This window comes from Procambarus clarkii, chromosome 18 (genome assembly GCF_040958095.1).
Source record: "Procambarus clarkii isolate CNS0578487 chromosome 18, FALCON_Pclarkii_2.0, whole genome shotgun sequence".
In the NCBI taxonomy this organism is placed as follows: domain Eukaryota; kingdom Metazoa; phylum Arthropoda; class Malacostraca; order Decapoda; family Cambaridae; genus Procambarus; species Procambarus clarkii.
Window position 1 is genome coordinate 26,260,316 of NC_091167.1, and position 22,819 is coordinate 26,283,134.

A 22,819-nucleotide genomic window follows, 5' to 3' on the forward strand; every position below is an offset into this window, starting at 1 on the left:
GTGTGTGTGTGTGTGTGTGTGTGTGTGTGTGTGTGTGTGTTTGTTTACCCAAGTTTAGGTTTTGTAAAAATTACCTTACATAACTTATTTCTTTCCTTTCCTTATTTTATAATCCTACTCTGCGTATATCAACCAACTCTCTCACAATACAAACACACTAGTTTTATTTGATACCCATTTTTCACAATCACTTAAGTGACCTAATCTTTTAGTGGCATCTTTCCCTTTAATCTTTGTTTTATAAAACTGGAAATATCCTTCAAGATTTGATTGCTTCCCCGAGCTTGAGTAGAATCGGCATCATCCTCTTTCTACCCTCAATAATGTAACGTCACATTATTTTAATCCTAAAGGATGAGCACGAGGTAATCCTGTCACCACGGTACTCTTGTCAACACCGTGACGCGCCTCCACCTGCTCTCTGACGCCTCCATCATATCTCTCTCACTAACACTAACAAACACACTAACAAACACACACCTGGGCCACCCACTTACACCGCAACCTTTATAAATAATCCCCTTATTGCTTGCCACAGATTCCGTTAGTTTATACTCAAGTTCATTCACACTTGAGTCTGACCGCCATGGGTAGTGATATAAGTGTGTGTTCTTACCCCCAGAGTGCGTGTGCGAGTACGTCCGTCCCACCACCTGATGAGGCTTTGTGTTCCAGGCAGCTTTATGATGAACCATTTCCGTAGTGCCCCAACCCGCCAGGCTTCCCTCCTCCACTACCACCCCCGCCAGGCTTCCCTCCTCCACTACCACCCCCGCCAGGCTTCCCTCCTCCACTACCACCCCCGCCAGGCTTCCCTCCTCCACTACCACCCCCGCCAGGCTTCCCTCCTCCACTACCACCCCCGCCAGGCTTCCCTCCTCCACTACCACCCCCGCCAGGCTTCCCTCCTCCACTACCACCCCCGCCAGGCTTCCCTCCTCCACTACCACCCCCGCCAGGCTTCCCTCCTCCACTACCACCCCCGCCAGGCTTCCCTCCTCCACTACCACCCCCGCCAGGCTTCCCTCCTCCACTACCACCCCCGCCAGGCTTCCCTCCTCCACTACCACCCCCGCCAGGCTTCCCTCCTCCACTACCACCCCCGCCAGGCTTCCCTCCTCCACTACCACCCCCGCCAGGCTTCCCTCCTCCACTACCACCCCCGCCAGGCTTCCCTCCTCCACTACCACCCCCGCCAGGCTTCCCTCCTCCACTACCACCCCCGCCAGGCTTCCCTCCTCCACTACCACCCCCGCCAGGCTTCCCTCCTCCACTACCACCCCCGCCAGGCTTCCCTCCTCCACTACCACCCCCGCCAGGCTTCCCTCCTCCACTACCACCCCCGCCAGGCTTCCCTCCTCCACTACCACCCCCGCCACACACCCACCCACAGTCCTCGTGTCCCACATCAGTACGTGACAAGTCTCTCCGTCTCTAACATCACAAATTCATCTTATTTGAACCTAGAGGTTTATTCTCTTTTTTCAACGACTAATAAATCGATGTTATTCAGGTAAGTGACAATTTTCCAAAATTACAATTGGCTGCCAAACTATTCTCCAAGATAAAACAGGTACTCAGAACTATCAACTTCAGAGGCCCAAGACTGTTTCGCTTCCGTATACATAAGGGACATAACTGGCCGACCCCTCACAGTGTTCGAGAGAGAACTGGATAAACACCTCCAAAGAATACCCGACCAACCAGCTTGTGAGTCACGTGAGGCTGTGAGCAACGGCGTCGAATAGCCTGGTTGGCCAGACCACCAACAAAGAGGCGTGGTCGAAAACTGGGCCGCGGGGACGATCATCCTCAGAAGCGTCAATAGGTAATCGAGAAATAAACCTTGAGGACCCGGAAGGGGAACAGAAAAGTAACGACGCAGCTTCCACCCCGACACACACATTACCCCCACGCTGGGACCCCCACACCTCTCAACCCCACCCCTTCCCTCCCACACACCTGAGCACCCAAGTGATGTTGCCCCAGAGAAATGCACAGCACAAAGGCCAGGTGGAGACACCTTCAAGAGTGACAGGTAAGCAGCAGTAGTGAGGCAGACTAGACCATCATACAGCAACACCACACCATGAACACTAATAACAATTGCATTAACAAGTGTTGCAGAGTTGAACCCTTAACGCTCCCTCTGGTATGACTGGGCAAGACCCGGCTCGGAGGTCGATGCTCTCTCACCATCAACTAAAATAATCAAACAGCGCCGCCGACATGCAAGAGTAGAGACCAACTCTCCAAACAAATGTTAACTTATAGAGCAAGATTTACGCCAGCCTGTAATGATCAACTGCAATTGAAAAAGCAAACAAATAAAAATAAAATAACAGGCATTTATATTAAATATGGTTATCCCTGCGGACGGAATGGAGCAAAGTTTGCAGTGTGGCCACCAGGACGACTGGAAGAAACTGTAAACATGGAGAGCCACTTTATGTCCACCCCCCCATCCCCCCGTGACATTATAAACAACACATTCAATACACGCATGTGCACCCACCGCCCCTCCCCACCCGGTGAGGCGGGGACCCACCCACAAACCAACCAACGGTCCGCTCCAAGACGTGCACAAACTCCCACATGAGCAGAGTACTCCTGGTATCCCACCCACATAACAGGATAAAGAAACTTGGACCTTGTAGTCCCAGACCAGACGGACATCACGATAACCACCAATGTGTGTCCGTACAAAACCTTTCACCCGCCGTATAATATTAACAATACACACATAAATCACAATAGCATGATGCATCACATGAACAAATCAACAAGGACCGTGATGAGGGATCGAACCTACGTCCGGGATGATCCCAGACGCGCCTTAACTCTCATCACGGCCCTTGTGGATTTGTTCATAAGATTAACAATGTTACGGAGCCCAAGAACTACGCCGACCTGATGACCAATAGACTGGGTGGATGGAGTGAGAAACACATGCTACAGTCAAACTTTTAACTACTAGTGTTAAGTGCCACTAACTAGTAATTAGTATTACTTGTAGTGATTAGTAAAATAACTAGTAATTAGCTAGTGGCACCACAAGTAATGCCAGAACCAAGGCAACCCCCCCACCACACGTGTGGCCCCCCTACACCACTACACATGTGACAGCTGAGAGGCGGCCCGAAGGACCTGAAGCTCAACCCCCACCAGCACAACTAGACTACTACACGGCAACAAGTACACCACCACCACGCCCGCCCGCCCGCCCGCGGGCCGGGTATCGTGTGCCACACTTCGGGTCTTTAAACTTGAAGCAGGAAGGCGAGGGAGAAGCTAGAGTTGCCACCTCGCCAGTAACTGCCACATTCCTCCCTGGGGTCTACCAGCATGCACCCCCCCCCTACACATACAAACATAACAGCGAGTATGCAACCAATTACAATGTCAATGTTTCAATTACAACGCCCAGATGGGACACCTTCACTCCGTAAATGTTTAACTCTTGCAACATTGCAGAGGGGAAATGAAAGATGCAAAAGGGACAGACGCTGCCAGGATATACACTACAACTTTACACGTAATGGAAAAAGAAATAGAAAGGTGAGGGTGAGGCGAGGCTGGTGGGGGGGGGGGGGGGGATAAAGGGAAATACAGAAGGCCTATTGGCCTACGTTCAATACCTATTTATATCCCTACCAAAACTAATGCATACCAGCAACCTACGCTTGAAACAATCCAGCTACACCACACGTATTACTGGACCTAGTAATTAGTTCCAGAAATCTACAACTATTTACAAGCCAGTATTTATCCAGGTCTTTTCTGAATCTATACTTACCCAATTTGCATCCATCACTTCGTGTCATTTTGTTTTTATATATTTAGTACCACATTAATACTACCTTTGTTATATTCTTTTACCCATTTGTTCAGTTCAATCATATCCATTACTCTTCGTCTTTCCAGGACTAAATCTAGCATTGTCACAATCTTTCCCTAAGAGGTTTCTAATTCCCGGCACTAGTTTTGTCATCTTTCTCCAGCAATGATAGTACTTGCACCAACTATTTCTTCACACGAACGACCACTTGACAAATGGACCAAACAAGTCCACGTTTTGAATTACTGAAATAACCCAAATGACATTAAAAAAAAAATATCAAACTAAGGAACCTCACCTTGCATCTCTACAAAGCACGCAAGGCCCAATATACGCTCCAACGCCAACTATAGTACATGTGAACAAATCCACAAGGGCCGTGACGAGGATTCGAACTTGCGTCCGGGAACATCCAGACACTGCCTTAATCGACTGAGCTACGACAGGGTTAAAATGGCTCCCGGACGCAGGTTCGAATCCTCGTCACGGCCCTTGTGGATTTGTTCATTTGATGCATCACGTTAGTGTGATCTCTGTGTGTATAGTACATGTGCACTGCATTAGGCCTAGGGATCTTTGATTTTGCAGGCGATGAGTCACAATAACGTGGCTAAAGTATGTTGACCAGACCCCACACTAGAAGGTGAAGGGACGACGATGTTTCGGTCCGTCCTGGATCATTCTCAAATCTATTGTCACAATCGACTTGAGAATTGTCCAGGACGGACCGAAACGTCGTCGTCCCTTCACCTTCTAGTGTGTGGTCTGGTCAACATGTTTGATTTTGTTTTTGCCAATGTATTTCGTACACTACTACGTCTGATGTAGTACTATGTCTGAATATTTTGAGCTCCAACAGTATCTCTGTACTTTCGACCAAATACTTATTATAAGTACATTACTATGATTTTAGGGAGGAGATCGTCTTTCTCTGTACCTTTAACAAAATATTTTAGCGGGCGGGGAGGGGCAAATACCGAACTGCATAATGTAAATGGGAACTAGTATTATATTTCAACAACATTTGCACATGGAGGGGCGCGGGAAATAGTGGAGGGAATAAAAGGCAGCAGCAAGTCTTAAACAGCTGACTAACGACAAACAGATGTTACAACCGTACATCTTGAGCAGGACTGGAATGGTAGTTGTAGCCACTGGTGTCCCCCCCCCCCCCTCCTTGAGGTTACCTTGAGGTGCTTCCGGGGCTTAGCGTCCCCGCGGCCCGGTCGTCGACCAGGCCTCCTGGTTGCTGGACTGACCCTCGCCTGACTCTCGTGTTCAACTCCCCCCCCCCCTCACCACTATCACATTACCTATGTGGTTATATCTTCACTGGAGTCCGCCGAGACGTCCTATAACCTTGGTGCAACACCAACTTCCGCCTGACTCAACGTCTTCACAAATGGACAAGTGATACACTATTTATGAGTGGCGGTGGTGGAGACGCGCCACCACACGTGCTGGGTGCGTCCTCTGACCACTTCTCTGTATACACTTGTCTGTAACTGTAAGGTAAAGTTTAAAGTATACTTGCTTGTTAGTACAGCTCTTGTGACCTCTTGATAGGCCTCAAGCCGCTATATATACAAAAAAGCAGCACCGTACTCATTACAGTAGCCGGATTCTCGACAATACAGTAGTAATACATTTTTTTTATTAGGCCCATGTCAAATACTGCGCAATTGGATATCAAATCTGCATCATGCAAGTGTGTGTGTGGGGGGGGGGGGGGGGCATGCCTGTTTAATTTGCTATTGAAAGTTGTTATACTGTCAAGCCTGGTCTGTGGGTTATCTTCGTAGCCCAGGCCTATGTGGGCCTCTAGGCTATTGATCAGCCAGGCAACACTAGCAGAAACTTGTCCAATTATCTTGAAGGTCTCTGCTGTTCCAAACATTTCTTAAGCGTGTTTGTGGGAAGCCAATCTTATCAACACAAGACGCTGACACTTGTCAAAACACTCCCTCTAAGCACATGGGGCATAACTAGCACACCTCTCACAGTCTTCAAAGGATCAATGAATAAATACACAAGGGCCGTGACGAGGATTCGAACCTACGTCCGAGAGCATCCCGGACGCTGCCTTAATCGACTGAGCTATTAAGGCAGCGTCTGGGATGATCTCGGACGTAGGTTCAAATCCTCGTCAGATGCATCACGCTATTGTGATTTCTGTATGTTCAAAGGATCATTTTAAAACACCTGCAAAAGAATACCTGATCAACCAGTTACGAGATAGTTTGGAAAAAGCTCATGTCAAACAGCTTTTAATTAGAAATTCCTATAGAATGCCAAGTGTGATATTTTCAAAATGCAGGTGCGGGGAGCAGACACCACAAGTCATCCACTTGTAGCTGTCAAGCTAAAAAGAAAAAAAAAAAAAAAACTGCTGACACTAGTTGGGGCAATTCCTGGTATATATACCAGCGGTGTATGATAATAGGACAGTCCGCTCCTGTGCCAGGTAAGTCCACTACGGGCTCACCATAGCCCGTGCTACTTGCAACTTGTCCGAGTAGGTGAATCTATAACAACAGATGCTAGGATTAAGAGTACCTGAGGAGAGCGGCGGGAGCAGAGCCGTGTCATCAAGACCCAGGTGGAGGACACGGAGTCATTCTCCAGTGTGGTCCAAGATAACGTGTGATATCTCATATTATTGTCCACGTCTAAATTACTTACCCATTGCCAGTGTAGGAGTAACTTAGAGATGTTTGGTGAATATCCTTATTTCGATTCAATAAAATCTTGTTATATTCCATCTTTATGTGTCACTAGTTTCACCCTTTGTCATCTCTGGTGTGTCATCGAGGACGGTGACCCTCCTTGTAGAGCCTTCCTAGTCCCCAGCATTAAAATGTTTAACATAACTCGGTAACCGGTTACCTCTAAAGAAGAAATCTCTCAGTAGTAATTAAAGTCAACAGGGCGCGGTGCCCCCCCCCATGACCCACTGGTGATCCCCTACTTGGTAACTATCAATACTCTTGTAGTAACCAATGTAATGGAGGTGGTGGCAGCCAGTCTCTCCTTTGAATTAAGAAAAATCATTTCCTTGACCGTACCATTGGTTCTGTGAGACACAAGTACCACCAGGTTACACTCTACTGTAAACATTGTTTACACAATTTAAGGAAATACTTATGATATATCATGTATATTATGAAATATATTTACTCCCCAGGCTTGGGGAATAGAAGAACTAGCCCATCAAGTAGATATGAGCAGCAGTGTGTAAACCTACAGTGGTACAATGGTATCAGGTTGGGGGTTACAATGGTAGCAGGCGTTACAACAGCCTGGTTGACCAGATCAACCAGAAGGCCGGACCGGGCCGCGGAGACATCGATTCCGGGGCCCAACAACAGGTACACAACAGATAAGAGACTGGTGAATTGCTCTGGGCCTCTGATGTTTACACTCTTCTCTAATTGTTGATGACACCCAGTGAACCTTGGAGCAGACAAGGCGGTGCAAGCAATGGAAAACAACGGGGGCACAAGGCAGGGGCAAGGGAAGCACAGGGTCGCAAGGCAGGGGCAAGGGAAGCACAGGGGCGCAAGGCAGGGGCAAGGGAAGCACAGGGTCGCAAGGCAGGGGCAAGGGAAGCACAGGGTCGCAAGGCAGGGGCAAGGGAAGCACAGGGGCGCAAGGCAGGGGCAAGGGAAGCACAGGGTCGCAAGGCAGGGGCAAGGGAAGCGCAGGGTCGCAAGGGAAGCACAGGGGCGCAAGGCAGGGGCAAGGGAAGCACAGGGTCGCAAGGCAGGGGCAAGGGAAGCACAGGGTCGCAAGGCAGGGGCAAGGGAAGCACAGGGTCGCAAGGCAGGGGCAAGGGAAGCACAGGGTCGCAAGGCAGGGGCAAGGGAAGCACAGGGTCGCAAGGCAGGGGCAAGGGAAGCACAGGGTCGCAAGGCAGGGGCAAGGGAAGCACAGGGGCGCAAGGCACGGGCAAGGGAAGCACAGGGGCGCAAGGCACGGGCAAGGGAAGCACAGGGGCGCAAGGCACGGGCAAGGGAAGCACAGGGGCGCAAGGCACGGGCAAGGGAAGCACAGGGTCGCAAGGCACGGGCAAGGGAAGCACAGGGGCGCAAGGGAAGTCAAGGGCAAAGGAAGCATAGGGAAGGAGAAGGCAGGGAAAGTATAGGGGCCGGCAGAAGTACCTGATGCGTCGTTGCTTGTGCCAAAGGTAATACTGGTCCTCCCTGCGAGTGTCACTCGTCAACACTAGGATCCGTGACTGTGTTGCCACACTCCCTGGCGTCGAGGCAAAATACTGATATCTGCTTGAAACATTCAGCAATAATATGGGTGGTGACAAGAGAGGTAGGAAGGCACTAGGAGCTAGCCAGACTGGCACCGGGCCAGCTCCCAACACAAACTGAGGCCGCCCTTCTCTACCCACAAACATATTTAATTAACATTTCTGAAGGTTTTAAAATGTCCTCTGAAGGGTATTTCCGTCTTGGAGGACAGAGAGATTGTACATTTCTTAAACTCTTTGAGTCTTCGCCACGTTCACTAACTTTTTTTTGGCTTTACGAATCACCTGCAGAATTCAAAGTTAGTCGTGTGGTGATTTGACTGCACGAGTTATCCAACACCACTGCCATCACCTACCATCTCGTCCTGTTTTTTTTATTCTTCAATACGACAATTCAAGCACCAGAGAGACTACAATAATGCTACAGTGTGTGAGGCGCACCACCAACCGCACGCTATCAGATGACGTTGTTAGTTCAGCCATGTCTTATACTCTCCAACTATGTTACATCATTCATTACCTCCATGTCTCGGTCTCCTTCACACAGCAGCTTGAGTCATCAGTACACACAAACACCAATTTATTACAAGGCTACAAGCTGAGACAGAGTGGCACGGGGAGCCCGTGGGAGCAGCGATGGGAAGTGCAGTAGCCTAACAAGCTGTGTCTGGCCTCACTGTGGGCTGGGTACTACTACTATGTTGTTTCAGATTTAGCTACTCTGAACGAAGTGTCCATGTAGCACGGGCTATGGTGAGCCCGTAGTGGACTTACCTGGCGCAGGAGCGGGGCTGTAACCGTCTTAGAGGAAGCAAGGCACAAGCTTTATTCAGTTTGTCAACATTCTCTAATACCTTCAGACAGCATGAAACGAACTGTTAGCTTTCATTTGAAACTTCTTACGTTTGGTGGAGACTTAGCAAGTGGAGCTGCGTTGGGGCCCGTGCCTTAAACACCCCGAGAAACACCCAGGTATCCAACCCTAGGCTTGTCAACAAGGAAACTGCGAGTTAAACCCAACATTTAACGCTACACTGTTTGTTCTTCCTCGTGTCAAAGTCGCAAAGATTCCTGTCAGTATCGTCCAGGACACACTGACCAACACAGTAATGATGGCTGTCAAGAGCTTATCCGACAAGCTTCCCATGGAACTTGGCAGGTGTAAAGCCCCTCCCGCACTTGGTGGGTGTCAAGGCCGCCTTCCCCTCCCCACACCTCCCGCACTTGGCAGGTGTCAAGGTCCCTGCTCTCTCCGCCTGACAATCTAAGACACTACCATTTAAACAATCACATTTTGCAGCAATAACAAAAAATCCATTTAGTGTAAATGTTCAACTATTACTGGAATAACAATTACTTTGTCTTGACTAAGAGTAACTGTGCACAAATACGGTCAAGCTCTTCATGCGCTGCCTACCATGTGACTGGAGCGTTTTTGTTCCACTTTACTGACGCTCAAGTTCTTTGTCGTGTCTGGCCTTGAAATTGTTGATGAAGGTGGCTACGACGTTTTTTAGTGTACATAACTTGTTGACAATCTGTACAGAGTACGAGCATTTCCTTGCATCTATTCCACCCATTTGAGTTGCCAGAGTCCATATGCAGGCGAGGAGTCTACTTGAGAATGGTCCAGGACGGACCGAAACGTCGTCGTCCCTTCACTTTCTAGTATGTGGTTTGGTCAACAACTTTCCAGAATCCACTTATGTTTTTGTATTTTATGTTTTCCCGGTTCCAAGAGAGACCTTGTCCACTTTGGCTCTTCTCCTCAGTACTTTATATGTAGATCTTATACCATCTGTTCCGTTCCTCCTCCAGTGTCGTGAGAATGTGTCGTCGTCTTGTTGGAACACTCTTGACAAGGGGAAGTGATTACAAATTAGGAAGACATGCGTGCTACACGAACAAGGAGACATTTGGGAACCAAGCACCTAAATGAGCCACGGAGTCAACATTCAAATGGGTACACACAGGAGCTGCCTCGTATGGGCCAACGCGCCTTCCGCAGTTTTAACAAATCAATAAACTGAACCTCCTCTTGAATTTTCCCTTTACGCCCCCACCTACCTTCAGGAAGCCATTACAATGCCCGAACACAGCTGAACGTCCTCTCCACCAGTTGATTGACAGTTGAGAGGCGGACCAAAGAGCCAAAGCTCAACCCCCGCAACCACAATTAGGTGAGTACCACTAATCAAATTCATCAATTTATGACAATAAATATAATTTATATTTGAGAAAATATCGATTTTGAATACTGTGTATTAGTAAAGTGTGTATTGTTAGTATTGTTGTTAGGCGTTCAAGTTCGCCTTTTGGTAATTATTTGTATTACCAGTACGATGGAGAGGCAGTAGCGGAGGTGTGATTCGAAAATAGGAAGCAAGTGAAACTGATCAAGTTGAAACGTATTTAACCGAGTGATGGGTAGCGTTTTTCCCATTGATAAACGGTGTTTGACGGGTGGATTACAGAGCATCTGGCCACAGTTTTGATTATGGACAGGCATAGTGTGCTCTTGGCTAGAATGGACTCCAAGTAAAAATGGTTTTGGGCACGTTTTAAATTACGTTTAAAATTCGTATTAGGAGAACTTGTAAAGACGACTATAAAACGTGAGAAAGCAAAGAGAAAACAAGAAGATAGGTCGCCATATCCCTTTCAAATAAAACAAAAAGTGCACCGCTGTCGGCAGTAGTGGTGAAAGTGCCTTCACAACCACCACCCCATAACACCGTGCTGCTGCTGCTGCTGGCACAGATACGCCACTTGCGGTAATCTCCTCCTCCGTGGTTCCCACGCCGGCAACACCCGCCTTGCGGCTACTCTATCATTGTCTCAACAATAATGCTCGGCGGTACAACCTCTCACATTTCCTAACAAAATACTCCACAGTCGAGGCGGCCACCCGGCGACCACGCTGAATCCACAAACTCTACAACCATCCCTAATGTATATTAAATACGCTAAACCAGTGCCAAACGACAATGATAATTTTATAAGACAAGCTGCAACAAACAGTTATTTTAGGAAACTGGGAAGTAGTCTAAATAAGCAATCTCATACAAATGACCTCTTAAAGGCTAAGTGACAAATTTGTCTAAAACTAGCAAATAGATTTAGAAACAAAATTGACCCAATTTTTGGTAAATGTCACAAGTGCAAGAACAGTAAGGTGGACAAGAAGAACCTTTCACGCCAACACCAGAACACGACACAAAGCTCCTCAATGATGCAACAACGGCGCACCACTAGACAAGACGCACCATGCGAGAACACGGCGCAAAAGGGCTTAATGCTGCACCACAACAACATGCGCAGGATTGGAGACCACGAGGCATAAATGACGTAGAATCACTGCTCGGGAGAGGAAGAAAGCAAGTGAAGGCAGGAGAACAGGTCACATCAAGACGAGTGTGGAGAAGCCTCCACCACCACCACCAAAGCTCTCTCTCCACCCGTCATATATGGGTCACGACAGCCTTGCACTACACAACCTTCCTTGACGCGCCGCCCTCCACCATGACGGAGGGAAAAATGCCGACAGAGAATATCGTCATAACCATCCATTATCTGACATAACCAAAACCACATCAACCTTATGCCACCTGCAAATGGTGAAGTTTGTTTGTTAAAGGGTCATAAATACCCAAGAAATAATACCACACACTATTTCCGTTCCCCCGCAACATACACCGTTAACACGCATCACCCAGACCGTCCAGTTGTCACAACGTCACAAAAATGACGTACCAAATTGCCACAATCTAGCCTAACAGAGGATCCACGAATAGAAAAACGGAGGTGTCAATTTAGCTAGCCACTACGATATACAGTATGTGTTATGTTGACGGTGGGGATTTATACGGCAAACTGCAACATGCTATTAGAGAGGACAGGTGACATCACCCCCACACGCTTGTCAATGGTGCTTCCCTGCTTCTTGGGTCTCATCCAACCTTTTCCACCCAAACTCTCGCCTGCATGGGGCCCCCCCTTCAATCACACACTCGCATCTGCTTCACATATAGCATTAGTCCCATAGTCCCGCTATCGGTAGCCATCGGCCTACATTGTGACAGTACACTTGACAACTCTACACGCGTTCACAAACACCACAACTTCATGTTTTTGTCTGCAAGCCCGATTGTGAGCCACATCACTAACGGTACAAGCGCACCCAACATGGTGTATGTGTCCAGCAGCTCTGCCCTTAATCCCAACCTGCCTCGCCCCCATGACAGTACGAGCATCAAGTGTGCTGCTACACACAGTCACCTGCGGCAGGAGGAGGGGCACCACACTCCTGCCCCCCTCCCCCCCCCCCCACACACGATCAATACTGCTACGCGCTCGTCACCTCCCATACGCCACCTCTCCCACCCGGAGAGCCAGAATGCACATGCAATATTGGAATTACTTCCTCTGCATCGACCGGGATGAGACGACGCTCCACGGAGGGGCTGAGTTGCCCCTCCTCCCTTACCCCCCGCCCCCTCCTCTCCCCGCGAGGTTGGGTGAGGCGCTGTAGGAAGAAACAATAGGGGGGGAGGGAGGCGGGGGAGGAGTGAGGAACTTTAACAATCAAGTGCGCAATAACTCTTCCAGTCCACAAGACGCACTAGCCTCCCCCTCGTTAATAATGTTGCTCGTCCTAGCAGGTACCAACACAGTCAACACACACACACAGTGGCAACATGTCAACCACATACCACCACATTTATGTACCCCACCAGAGCCGCTCCTCATTAAAGTGAACGGCTGTAGCCACGCCAACGGCGTCAAACTCAACCCCGTCCACCAATACACTGGGAAAACAGACTGACATAAAGGAGGGCGGGGAAAAGGAGACGTACAGAAGAGAAGGGCAGAGGGAGAGAGAGACGGACAAGCACAGGGATAGCCAGAGGGACAGGCAGAGGGGAGAAATAGAGGAAGAGACAGGACGGGGAGGAAGGGGGGCAGAGAGGGCCCACCCCAAAGCCCTGCACGAATAATCTTTAACCGGAAATATGGCAACATTGCACGACGCTTCAACTGGAGGGGATTCCCACACCCGTGACGTCATAAAAACAGCTGATAGACGCCACGTGAGGGAGGGGGGAGGGGGGCGGGGGGGGAATGGTGCGCGGAAGGGGGGGATAGGATGGGGGTGTGGAAACTGGGGAATGGTGAGCCGAGCGAGAAAATTGCCTTGTCCAGACACTGAAAACGTCACCAATTAGGCATCATGGATATTATATATATTTATATATACGAACTGCTTTATATGAACATAGACCTTCTGTCGTATAAGGGACTCTCCTTCAACACCTGTATTACAGGTGAACGTTAATATAACCCACCGCCCCTAAATGTAAGTGAATGGGGGCTATAATGCAATAGCTACTGTTAAATGTTTAAGGCAAGAACTTGCATGGTTGCTCTCCACACCCGTGCCAGTCATCAAGGCGGCCATCTTGGTGGAGCTGACGTAAGGTTTCGTCACCCGCCTGGCAGCTTGGGTGTCGGCAGCGTCTGCTTGTCGTACGGTTAGAAAGGATTACTTAACCAGGCCTTCAAACCTGTTATTTCTGCCCACCAAGCAATACTCGGAAGCCTTCCAGGAACTATTTCATCCCCAGTTTTCTTTAATCCTACTTTTCTCACAAGCTGGGGAATAATATTGACGCGCGAAATCCAGGGAACCCTTTTTTTTTTAAATTAACACCCATACACAACCACCAATAATTTCAAACAACAAAAGACAGTGTGGGATCGAACAGGTCAGCAGATGTGCAAGGCAGGAGGAGCTGTGCGTGACCAAACACGGGCAACAGGATGTGTAGGATCAAGATGTGACCAAACATCACCAGGGTGTTTGGTCACATCTTGTGACGCAGATCAAGAGACCTGGTGTCAGATTCACGAAGCAGTTACGCAAGCACTTACGAACGTGTACACCTTTCCTCAATATTTGACGGTTTTGGTTACATTCATTAAACTGTTTACAAGCATGAAAACTTCCCAATCAACTATTATTGTTATAAACAGCGTCCTGGGGCTTCGGAGCCCCATTGTTTAATAATTGAAAACAAAGCCGCCAAAGGTTGAAAAAAGATGTACAGGTTCCTAAGTGCTTGTGCAACTGATTCGTGAATCTGGTTCCTGGTCAAGAGACCTTGACCCCCGGAATCACCTCAAGGTAACCCCTTTTCAACCCCCCGCTGCTATCTCCTACCATCTCCATGGTGGCAGTCAGTTACCATGGTAATACTCATGGAGACGCCCCTCCCACCACCCGCCCACCACCATACGCCCCGGGACTTGCCGTCCACGTGGCTCCAGGCGTCACACACTCATCCTCTCGCCCCCAGAAACCATCACCCAAACCCACCAACCTTTACTCGGCCTTTAACCTCTAAAAGCCCCCCCCTTCTCTCCACCCCTCCCCACCTCCCGAAATGAACCCACAGGCATGGGAATTAGGTTCCTATTTAAAAAAAAAAAATTATACATATATACACACACACACACATTTAACCACAACTTTACAATATTTACTAAAAGTTAGGAAAGGGTTACAAGTATGGAGAACCCTTCAACGAAGTGGGTGGGAGAGGCGGGGAAAGGTGGCGAGAAGCAATACAAAAAAACACAGGGGTGGGAGGGGGGGGGGGAGGAAACTCGTGCTCCAAGGCAAGAAGCAACTGTCCCAGGTGGAGCTCATCACAGGGCTGGCAGGCGGAGCAACACACCACCACACGCGCCTGCCAAGGTTCCCTCGCCTTTCCTTTCTAGCTTTAATGGCCTCCAATGCAATGTAAAATGTGCATCTGAATAATACATACTCCGCCACATTAATGTCCCTATACTGCAGAAGGCCTATGCCCACGCGAGGCCGTCCCTATATTGCCGAAGGCCAATACCCACTCGTGGTCGTCCCTATACTGTACTGCCCAAGGCCTATACCCATGCGAGGCTGTCCCTATAATGCCAAAAGCCTATGCAAGGCTGCCCCTATACTGCCGAAGGCCTATGCCTACACGTGGCCATCCCTATACTGCAGAAGCCCTATGGCCCTATGCGAAGTTGTTCCTTTCTAAATCCAGCCAAAGCCACTTAGATTTGTCTTGCCTAATTTTAAAACAAACCAATGCCCCCAACAACGTTTGCTACCCAATATCTTATTTGCCTTATTATGAATACTTTTACACTGATTTCTTCATTCAAGAACCATATTTATGCTGATCCCCAGGGGAGTGATTTATATAGTTATATACCCACTTTAGAGTTGTCCACCATAATAGTGCTAAGGGGGGGAGTGGGGGGGGGGACATGTTGGGATTCAAGAAACAGTTCATGATTTCCAAAATCCACAATAGGATCCCACCGACCAAAGGTGACAGCAAACCACTCCTTGTGTAATGTAAATGAAGACAAAGTTCTCTACTATACAACCCGTCGCCAACAAGATTCCATTGCGGCAGGCGAGGCATGCGGAATATAAATGCTTCAAGGCTCTAAATATATATATGTATTTTATGAAAAGATAAATATCATGCCAAAGTGATATAGGAATAGTTAAATAAAAAGATAACCATTTAATATTTTTTCCATGTTAAATTGTTTAATTATGGTACTAAATGGCATTCATCAATAAGGTTGTTAATTAAAAAATTATAGGCACACAGATAAAATCCTTCTATGGTAAATCAAATATTAAGGCTTAAAAACGTGATTTTTTTTTAAATAAAACCTTAACCTACTTGTGTGTGTGTTCATTTTGCCTTATTTTAATACTGAACATGATTTAAAATTTCCAACCCAGATTGAATGTGTGATATATAAATGACAAAATCCTTATCAAACCTCACATAGACCAATATATTTATTGAAGTAGATTATAAACTGTACAATACAAAAATTATTGTTGCACAAATAAATAATAACCACTGATTATTTTGGCAACTTACAAAATTACTCAATGTTATCAAGTGAATTAATAAACGTGTTACAATGTGAATTAGGAAATATTTGTTGGGTCTGAGTAAAATTTTATAATATTTGTAATTTAATAGCATCTTTTATGTTACATTTTCATCTGTAATCTTGGTCATATAGAGTACAGTATTATGGAAATAAAAGCTGGACACTTCACATTAAGGAATTACTGCTATATTTTGGACAACTACATATAGGGGGCCTGACAGTAGAGTGGATAGCGCTCAGGATTCATAGTCCTAAGGTTCCAGGTTCAATCCCCAGCGCAGGCAGAAACAAATGGGCAGTTTCCTTCACCCTGATGCTTCTGTTCACCTAGCAGTAAATAGGTACCTGAAGGTAGACAGCTGCTACAGGCTGCTTCCTGGGGGTGTGTAACAAAAAGGAGACTTGGTCAAGGACCGGGCCGCGGGGAAGCTAAACCACGAAATCGCGATAACCTCAAGAAGATGCTGTATATTGTAAGTCGCCTTCCAAATTGTATCATATTCTTTATTTGCCAATACATCAGTCAATACTCAAATGGCAATCATTGTTATTCAATTGCAGCCTTAAAATAATGAATAGGCTACACCTTGCTATGCATTTTAGATAACTAAAATTTTCTCCCGTTTAAAAAATGTAAAAAATTACTGTACTGTTTGGATTTTTTCTATTTAATAATTGTCACAATGGGAACTTTCATATTTTGTACACATTAATAATGTATATACGGTAATTACAATAATTGGTATTCACTTTTCATAAAAAGATTGTTTAAAAGACGAATAACAGAAATTTGATCCATTATATGTGTACACTAATTAAATATGTCTAATATACGAGTTGCTTACAAATGATACTTGGCCTTTGGGAAAAAATTTTACCGTTACCAACCTTATGATAAAAAAAAGGTGCCTTTCAGGCTAATGTTTAACTGTATAAAACTATACAATATGTATAAACTGTATACAACTGTATAAAGCTGAATACAAAAATTTGCCCTTCAGGCAAATTTTTTAGCATTAGGTTGGAAAATAAAGTATTATATTATTACTTTTGGAAATTGGATAAACTGAACAAGTGTATATATCTATATATATACTGTAGCATTTTATTTACCAATCCTATTTTTGTCAATTTAACAAAAGAAATCCCACAGCAGCACCAAAATAATACCAAGGTCATCACAATTGCCACTACTACCGACACCCGACACCCAACACCTAACCCCCCCCCCTCTCCAAGGACAGGGGCAACAATCCTCATGAATAATAACATCAGCAAACCACCAGTCATGTATGTGTCAAGGTCACCACATGGATAGCTTGCTGACCAACCAACAAGTCTACTGCACTTTAGTACTATACTGAATACAGCTCAAAACCTCTAGTATAATTCTTTGATTTCCACTGTTTTCAGACCATCAGCTGATAAATTGTTACAATGCAGTAAAGTATTGCAGTTTGTGGCAATTGGTCAGTTCTTCTATGATACAGTTTTGTGATTGCTTTTACCAATCGAGCGAATTTTTTCCCTACACTAATAGGTGAACACAAACACTACAGTACTGTACTGCCCTCTACTATGGAAGACACAAGACTTAAAACCTCAATGAGATACTCTTTGAATGGTAATTCTGTGGCCCCATACAGGCCTCCTAAGAGCAGGCCTGACAAATATTTAAGTCCTTCCCCTAAAACTTAATCCATCTCCAGATCTTTCTCCCTTTCAGATTTAACAATTGCAACACTGTAGCTGATATATGGTAACTACTGTACAGTATTATCATTTTTTAGGTTTGGAACTCTAGTTTAAATTGCATTGCCCAATCTTTCGTCAATTTTACAACTTATTTAGTCGATTTCTACCAAATAATTCCTGTCCTACTTTAACCATATCAAATTTATTAAGAAAGCTGTATAATCCTATTTCTAACTCAAACTAAACTTCATTTATACTATCCCTCCTTTTCCATTGAATTTACTATGCATTAATTAACATGTGCTATCCTCAAGAATAAAAAGAAACTGCCAGGGCCTTCCATAATAGCTCATATAAGGCAGCTCCTATTTACCAGTATATCCACCCAAACTCATTCATGTACTTCTAACTTATGCTTTAAACATTAATGCAATTATATCGCCCAGTAATTTGTTCCATAAATCAACAATCCTGTTTTAAAGCAAGTATTTATTGGGGTCTTTCCTAAATCTAAATGCTTAAAATTTATACAGTACAGTATCTTGTTTTGGGGTCTATTTCATGCTGATATATTTAAAACCTTATTTATATCCAATTTCAGCAATTTATATACCTCTACTTCAGTCATGTTTTTTTTTCAATATCTTTGTAAGGGAGATTTTTAATACCAAGAATTAACCTTGTCATCCTACTCAGCACATACTCAAGGTTATTTCACCAAGTGAATTTATATTTAGTCTATAATATGGAGACCAAAACTGAACTGCAGTCTAAATGGGGCCTAACAAGGGCATAATGAAGTTGAAGAATTATATTAGAAGTCTTGGTTACCAATAAATCAAAGTATTATATCTAAAAAGAAATAGCTTGGTCCAGTAATGTTTATCACTGACCACCCCAAAATGAGGGCAGATAGGGTACAGAAGGGGGTGGGGGAACTAAGAGGCACCAAAAAACCATGAGTAGCACCAGGGGGAGAAGGTAGAAGTGGCATGGAATGGTGACGCCTCATTATACAGCTGACCACTAAGTTCCTTGCAACTGCAAGGAGACAAGATCAAGCTTAAGGCTAAATTATCTCTATTATAAAATAATTGTTTTCAAACAGGCCATTGTGTGATTTACCAATTTCCCAGCCGATAAAAACTAGAAAATAAAAGAAAGGTACATGAAGATATGCATGTTTGTGACCATTTGGATAAGTTGCATAAAAATGTCAAATTTGAGGATGCTTTGTTGCATATGCCAGATTGGGTCAAGTTCATTTTCAGTTTATGAAGAAGTTGGAGTAAAGGAGGAAAAATGAGTTGCAAAATGGTCATTCAACATCTGATGAAGCAAAGAATAACTTCAGATTATTGAACTTTTGTAACTCCTGCAAAGTAACATTAAACCAGAAGTTGGAAAACTGATACAGTCATCAAGCTCACCCATCACATGACCAGAGCTGATGAAAAAGGGGCTTAAGTCTGCAATATGCTCCATTAATTCACTTATTTGTATTATTTAAATGACCACTTTTGTGAATAATGTGCATCAGATTTTGAATAAACATGAAAATACGGTATATAATGCCACTATAAATTTGGTTTTATTAATATCGCCTTTAGTTCGTCGCATACATTGTTATTGTAAATGGTTTTTCATGGTGGGTAAAAGAGCTACCAACATTCATAGCATTGTTGCCAGTCTGTTAAGCTTGGGGTTCTGGATTCAATTTCAAGAAGAGCTATATTTATATGACTGGACTGGTTTTTGGAAATGCAAAATTTTTCATTCTATTTTCTGGTTTAAAAATACATCATGATGATACCATTGAAAAAGTAGGGAGCACTGGAAAAGTTATAGAATCAAGAAATACAAAAATGTTTTGGAATCACCGAGTTAGGGTGACAAGTGTTTACTAAACCACACTAGAAAGTGAAGGGACAACGACGTTTCAGTCGGTCCTGGACCATTCTCTAGAGTGACAATTTTTTAGATTGGGGTAATCATGGGGGTAAAGTTAAGGTTTTCCAATTAAAAAAAATACCTACAATAAAAGCACACTAATTTGGACCTCAGATATCTGGATCCTTAATTTGTGTGTGAATTTTCATGTACACAATTTCATGTGTGTACATGAAACTACAGTACACACAGAAGATTGTTTCCTAATTTTTTTTATTAAACATATTCTTGCCAAGATGTCTGGTAGTAGCAGCAATCAACATTTAGAGGCATTAAAATAAGGCAAGTTGCACTATCAATTTAGGACAGGCTTAAAATCTTTGAACTTTTGCAAAAATAGTTGTTCCACTCTGAGCGTTGCCGGGATTTTGAGGAATCAGGACACAAAAGGAGCAACACAGTACATGACTACTACCAAGAGTGAGGGAGCAAGCACTTCTAGAGATTTTAACAGGAAAACCTTCAAGTGTGCTTATGCACCATTAGATCAGGCTGTGTATAAATGGTTTGCACAGCACCACAGTGGTTACAGAAATCTGCAGTGAAGAAATAGAAGAAGTGAAGAAAGTAACAGGCAGGTTAACAATTTCAGGTCAAGTGATGGTTGGATTGCCAGATTTGAATAGAGGCACATCACAAAAAAGAATTGTGAATCGTTGGGTGCAAATGAGAGCAGCATGGAGAAAAAAAAATTTACACCAACATGGCAACAATTAGTACAAGTTTCAAGTTCACAATAGGAACAATGCATTTTGTACAAAACTACTTTTAACCAAATACTGTACACAGTTTCCGTGAGTTTCACATGAAGCACGGATCAAGTACAGTATTACAAACATCAAAATACTGAACCTCCATTTACACTTAATTTAACTATTAAACAAATTTACATTGGTGTTACTATTTTTTTTTTTTTTTTTGATGCAGTCCAGTAGCAAGTTGGTAATCTGCACTCCACTAGACCTAACCTAATCTAAATAACATGAGCCCCCAAAAAACAATAACCCATCGAGTTATTATACTGCTTACTTGGCGTACCTATACCTTGTGGTAGAGGTACTGGAACACACGCCATGAAATATAGCATGAAACACCTGTGCAAAGTTTCAGCTTCGATTCATGTAACTTATTACTGGGAATTTAACTTTAGACAATTCCAATATGCAAGCATCACATTGTGTCAAGATGAGAAAATTCATTAATTCCATGCATCCAGCCCCTCAAGTAAGTTTATCCATGCCTGCATTTTTTATAGGATACAATGCATGGCACAAATCGTGATGACAAATGACAAAGGATGACATACATATGACAGAGTGCTGGGAAAACGGGACACCACGAGCGTAGCTCTCATCCCTATAAACACACTTGGGTAATTACACACCGACAGCAAAATTATTCCCAACAGGTTCTGTGCAACAAAAATTCTGGTTTACCTCACATCCACCAAGTAGTTAGTGGCATATTTGAGGGTAAAAGACCTCTTGCAAATAATTGTTAATAGAAATATCGCTAAAAGCAAACATTTTGCCAATTTTCGACATTTCTTAACATTCCCACGTTACATTGCATTGTCTTTAATAATGCAGTGTCCCAAGGGCCTGTAGAAGTTAGGTAGATATTCTAAAGTCTCCCACAGAAATTGAGTAGTCACTTGATGTGTATTGTGTCTCATCTCATGAACATTACGCCACTTTTAGCCTTTTTTTGTAGGATTACAAAAAAAATTGGGTGCAAAAAACATTAATGCTTAGTCATTGCTATGCTTAAAACGCCAATCCTAACTCTACAAAATAACAAATGTGTTTTTTATATAAATTGTGCGCGGTGTGTAAGGTTAGAAATATTCTGGTTAGGTCTGGATATCACTTCGGATACACCTTTTTTTGTCCAAGCCAACTGGGGTTCAGGTGCATCAATTGGCAGTAATTGCTATGTGGCCCGAACCCATCTGGTGCACCAAAGCCCAGCCCCAAGGATACACAGCTTACCAGAACCAAGTAGCAAGCCAGGCAGCAGCTGCGGGAAACACTACCACCACAGCAAACCACTCGAAGCAGGCAATCACACAAAACAGCTGATTCCGTGCAGCAAAATGGCGTCTCCCATGAGGTTAGCAATGTCCTTCTCAAATATCTTCACGTCCCTGCTCGCTTGGAGCCTTTTCTCTAGCCTGTGCACACCCCTCAGAGGTCTTTTCATTTACTATAGCATTCTAAATTCACCACTTACCAGATTTTAGAAGAAACTATAAGAAATCCGGAGGCGAGCGAGCCTTGGCCACCAGGAACTGATAACAAAACAGAACTGCAGGTCACGTGATCACCAGCTTGACTCTGGTTGGCCAGCTGAGTCATTTAAACCTTGACGAAATATTGCCGTTTTCTCTCATACAATTCTTTGGCAGTCAAAAGCATTTATTAGTTTTCTTCAGAGGATAACTTGAATGTGAAAATATGTAAATTTTGCATCCCCTTGGACCATGGTGAGGCCCTTATTAATAACAAAGGTGCTTTTTCACTGGCACTTTCACTACGCAAGTACCTAGTGGGCTTGTTACACGGGAGTAACTCGACAGGTGCCATGTCGAGTCCTTCACAATAAAGCTTGCAGCGAGTAAACAATTTACTCGCTCCAATCTCTCATTTGCTTAATGGCAAAACTTATTAGCACTAATTGAGAAGATATAATTTTTTCCCTAATTGCAGGTAACATTCTTTCCATCCTTCCAACCTATTGGAGGACGGTGAGGTGTAGTCCAATCATATAAGCAATCGAAAAGCGATTAATCATCTTACGGGCTATTCATGCCCGTGTCACCTCTTGGGTGGCTTAATCTTTATCAATCATCGATTAAATGGGGCTAACCATAGCCCGCGCTTCTTGCCCCGCTATGCCGGGGCCAGATAAGTTACGGGCTCACCATAGCCCGTGCTACTTGGAACTTGTTCCGAGTAGCTGAATCTATAACAACAACAACAACAACGATTAATCATCAGTATAATTTCCACAGTGATTCAGTTAACTACCACGGGAGACATCTCCCGTCACGCAGGGTGCAGTCGCACCTCCACAGATCTCCAGTATCATCTATTGATACTGGT

The 22,819-nt window shown here is 44.7% G+C and overlaps 2 protein-coding genes across 9 annotated transcripts in view; both read right to left on the bottom strand.

Moving 5' to 3' along the window:
- Nucleotides 1-22,078, bottom strand: part of drn (doctor no) — a 126,524-nt gene extending 104,446 nt beyond the window's left edge. For 2 of the 8 annotated variants that reach the window (XM_045736596.2, XM_045736597.2), the window contains exon 1: nt 21,948-22,070. The gene's annotated coding sequence lies outside the window, so the exon portion shown is untranslated. Of the gene's footprint in view, nt 1-21,706; nt 21,839-21,947 lie in introns of those variants that run through there. The other 6 variants (XM_045736603.2, XM_045736599.2, XM_069326399.1 and 3 more) reach the window with 5 other exon arrangements.
- Nucleotides 682-6,600, bottom strand: LOC123754556 (PE-PGRS family protein PE_PGRS33-like). Its single transcript, XM_069326748.1, has 3 exons — nt 6,521-6,600; nt 1,910-2,096; nt 682-1,434 (listed from the first exon to the last, which is right to left on the bottom strand). Exons 1-3 carry the CDS (start codon nt 6,598-6,600, stop codon nt 682-684), a joined length of 1,020 nt encoding a protein of 339 aa, XP_069182849.1.
- Nucleotides 22,079-22,819: the final 741 nt, after the last annotated feature.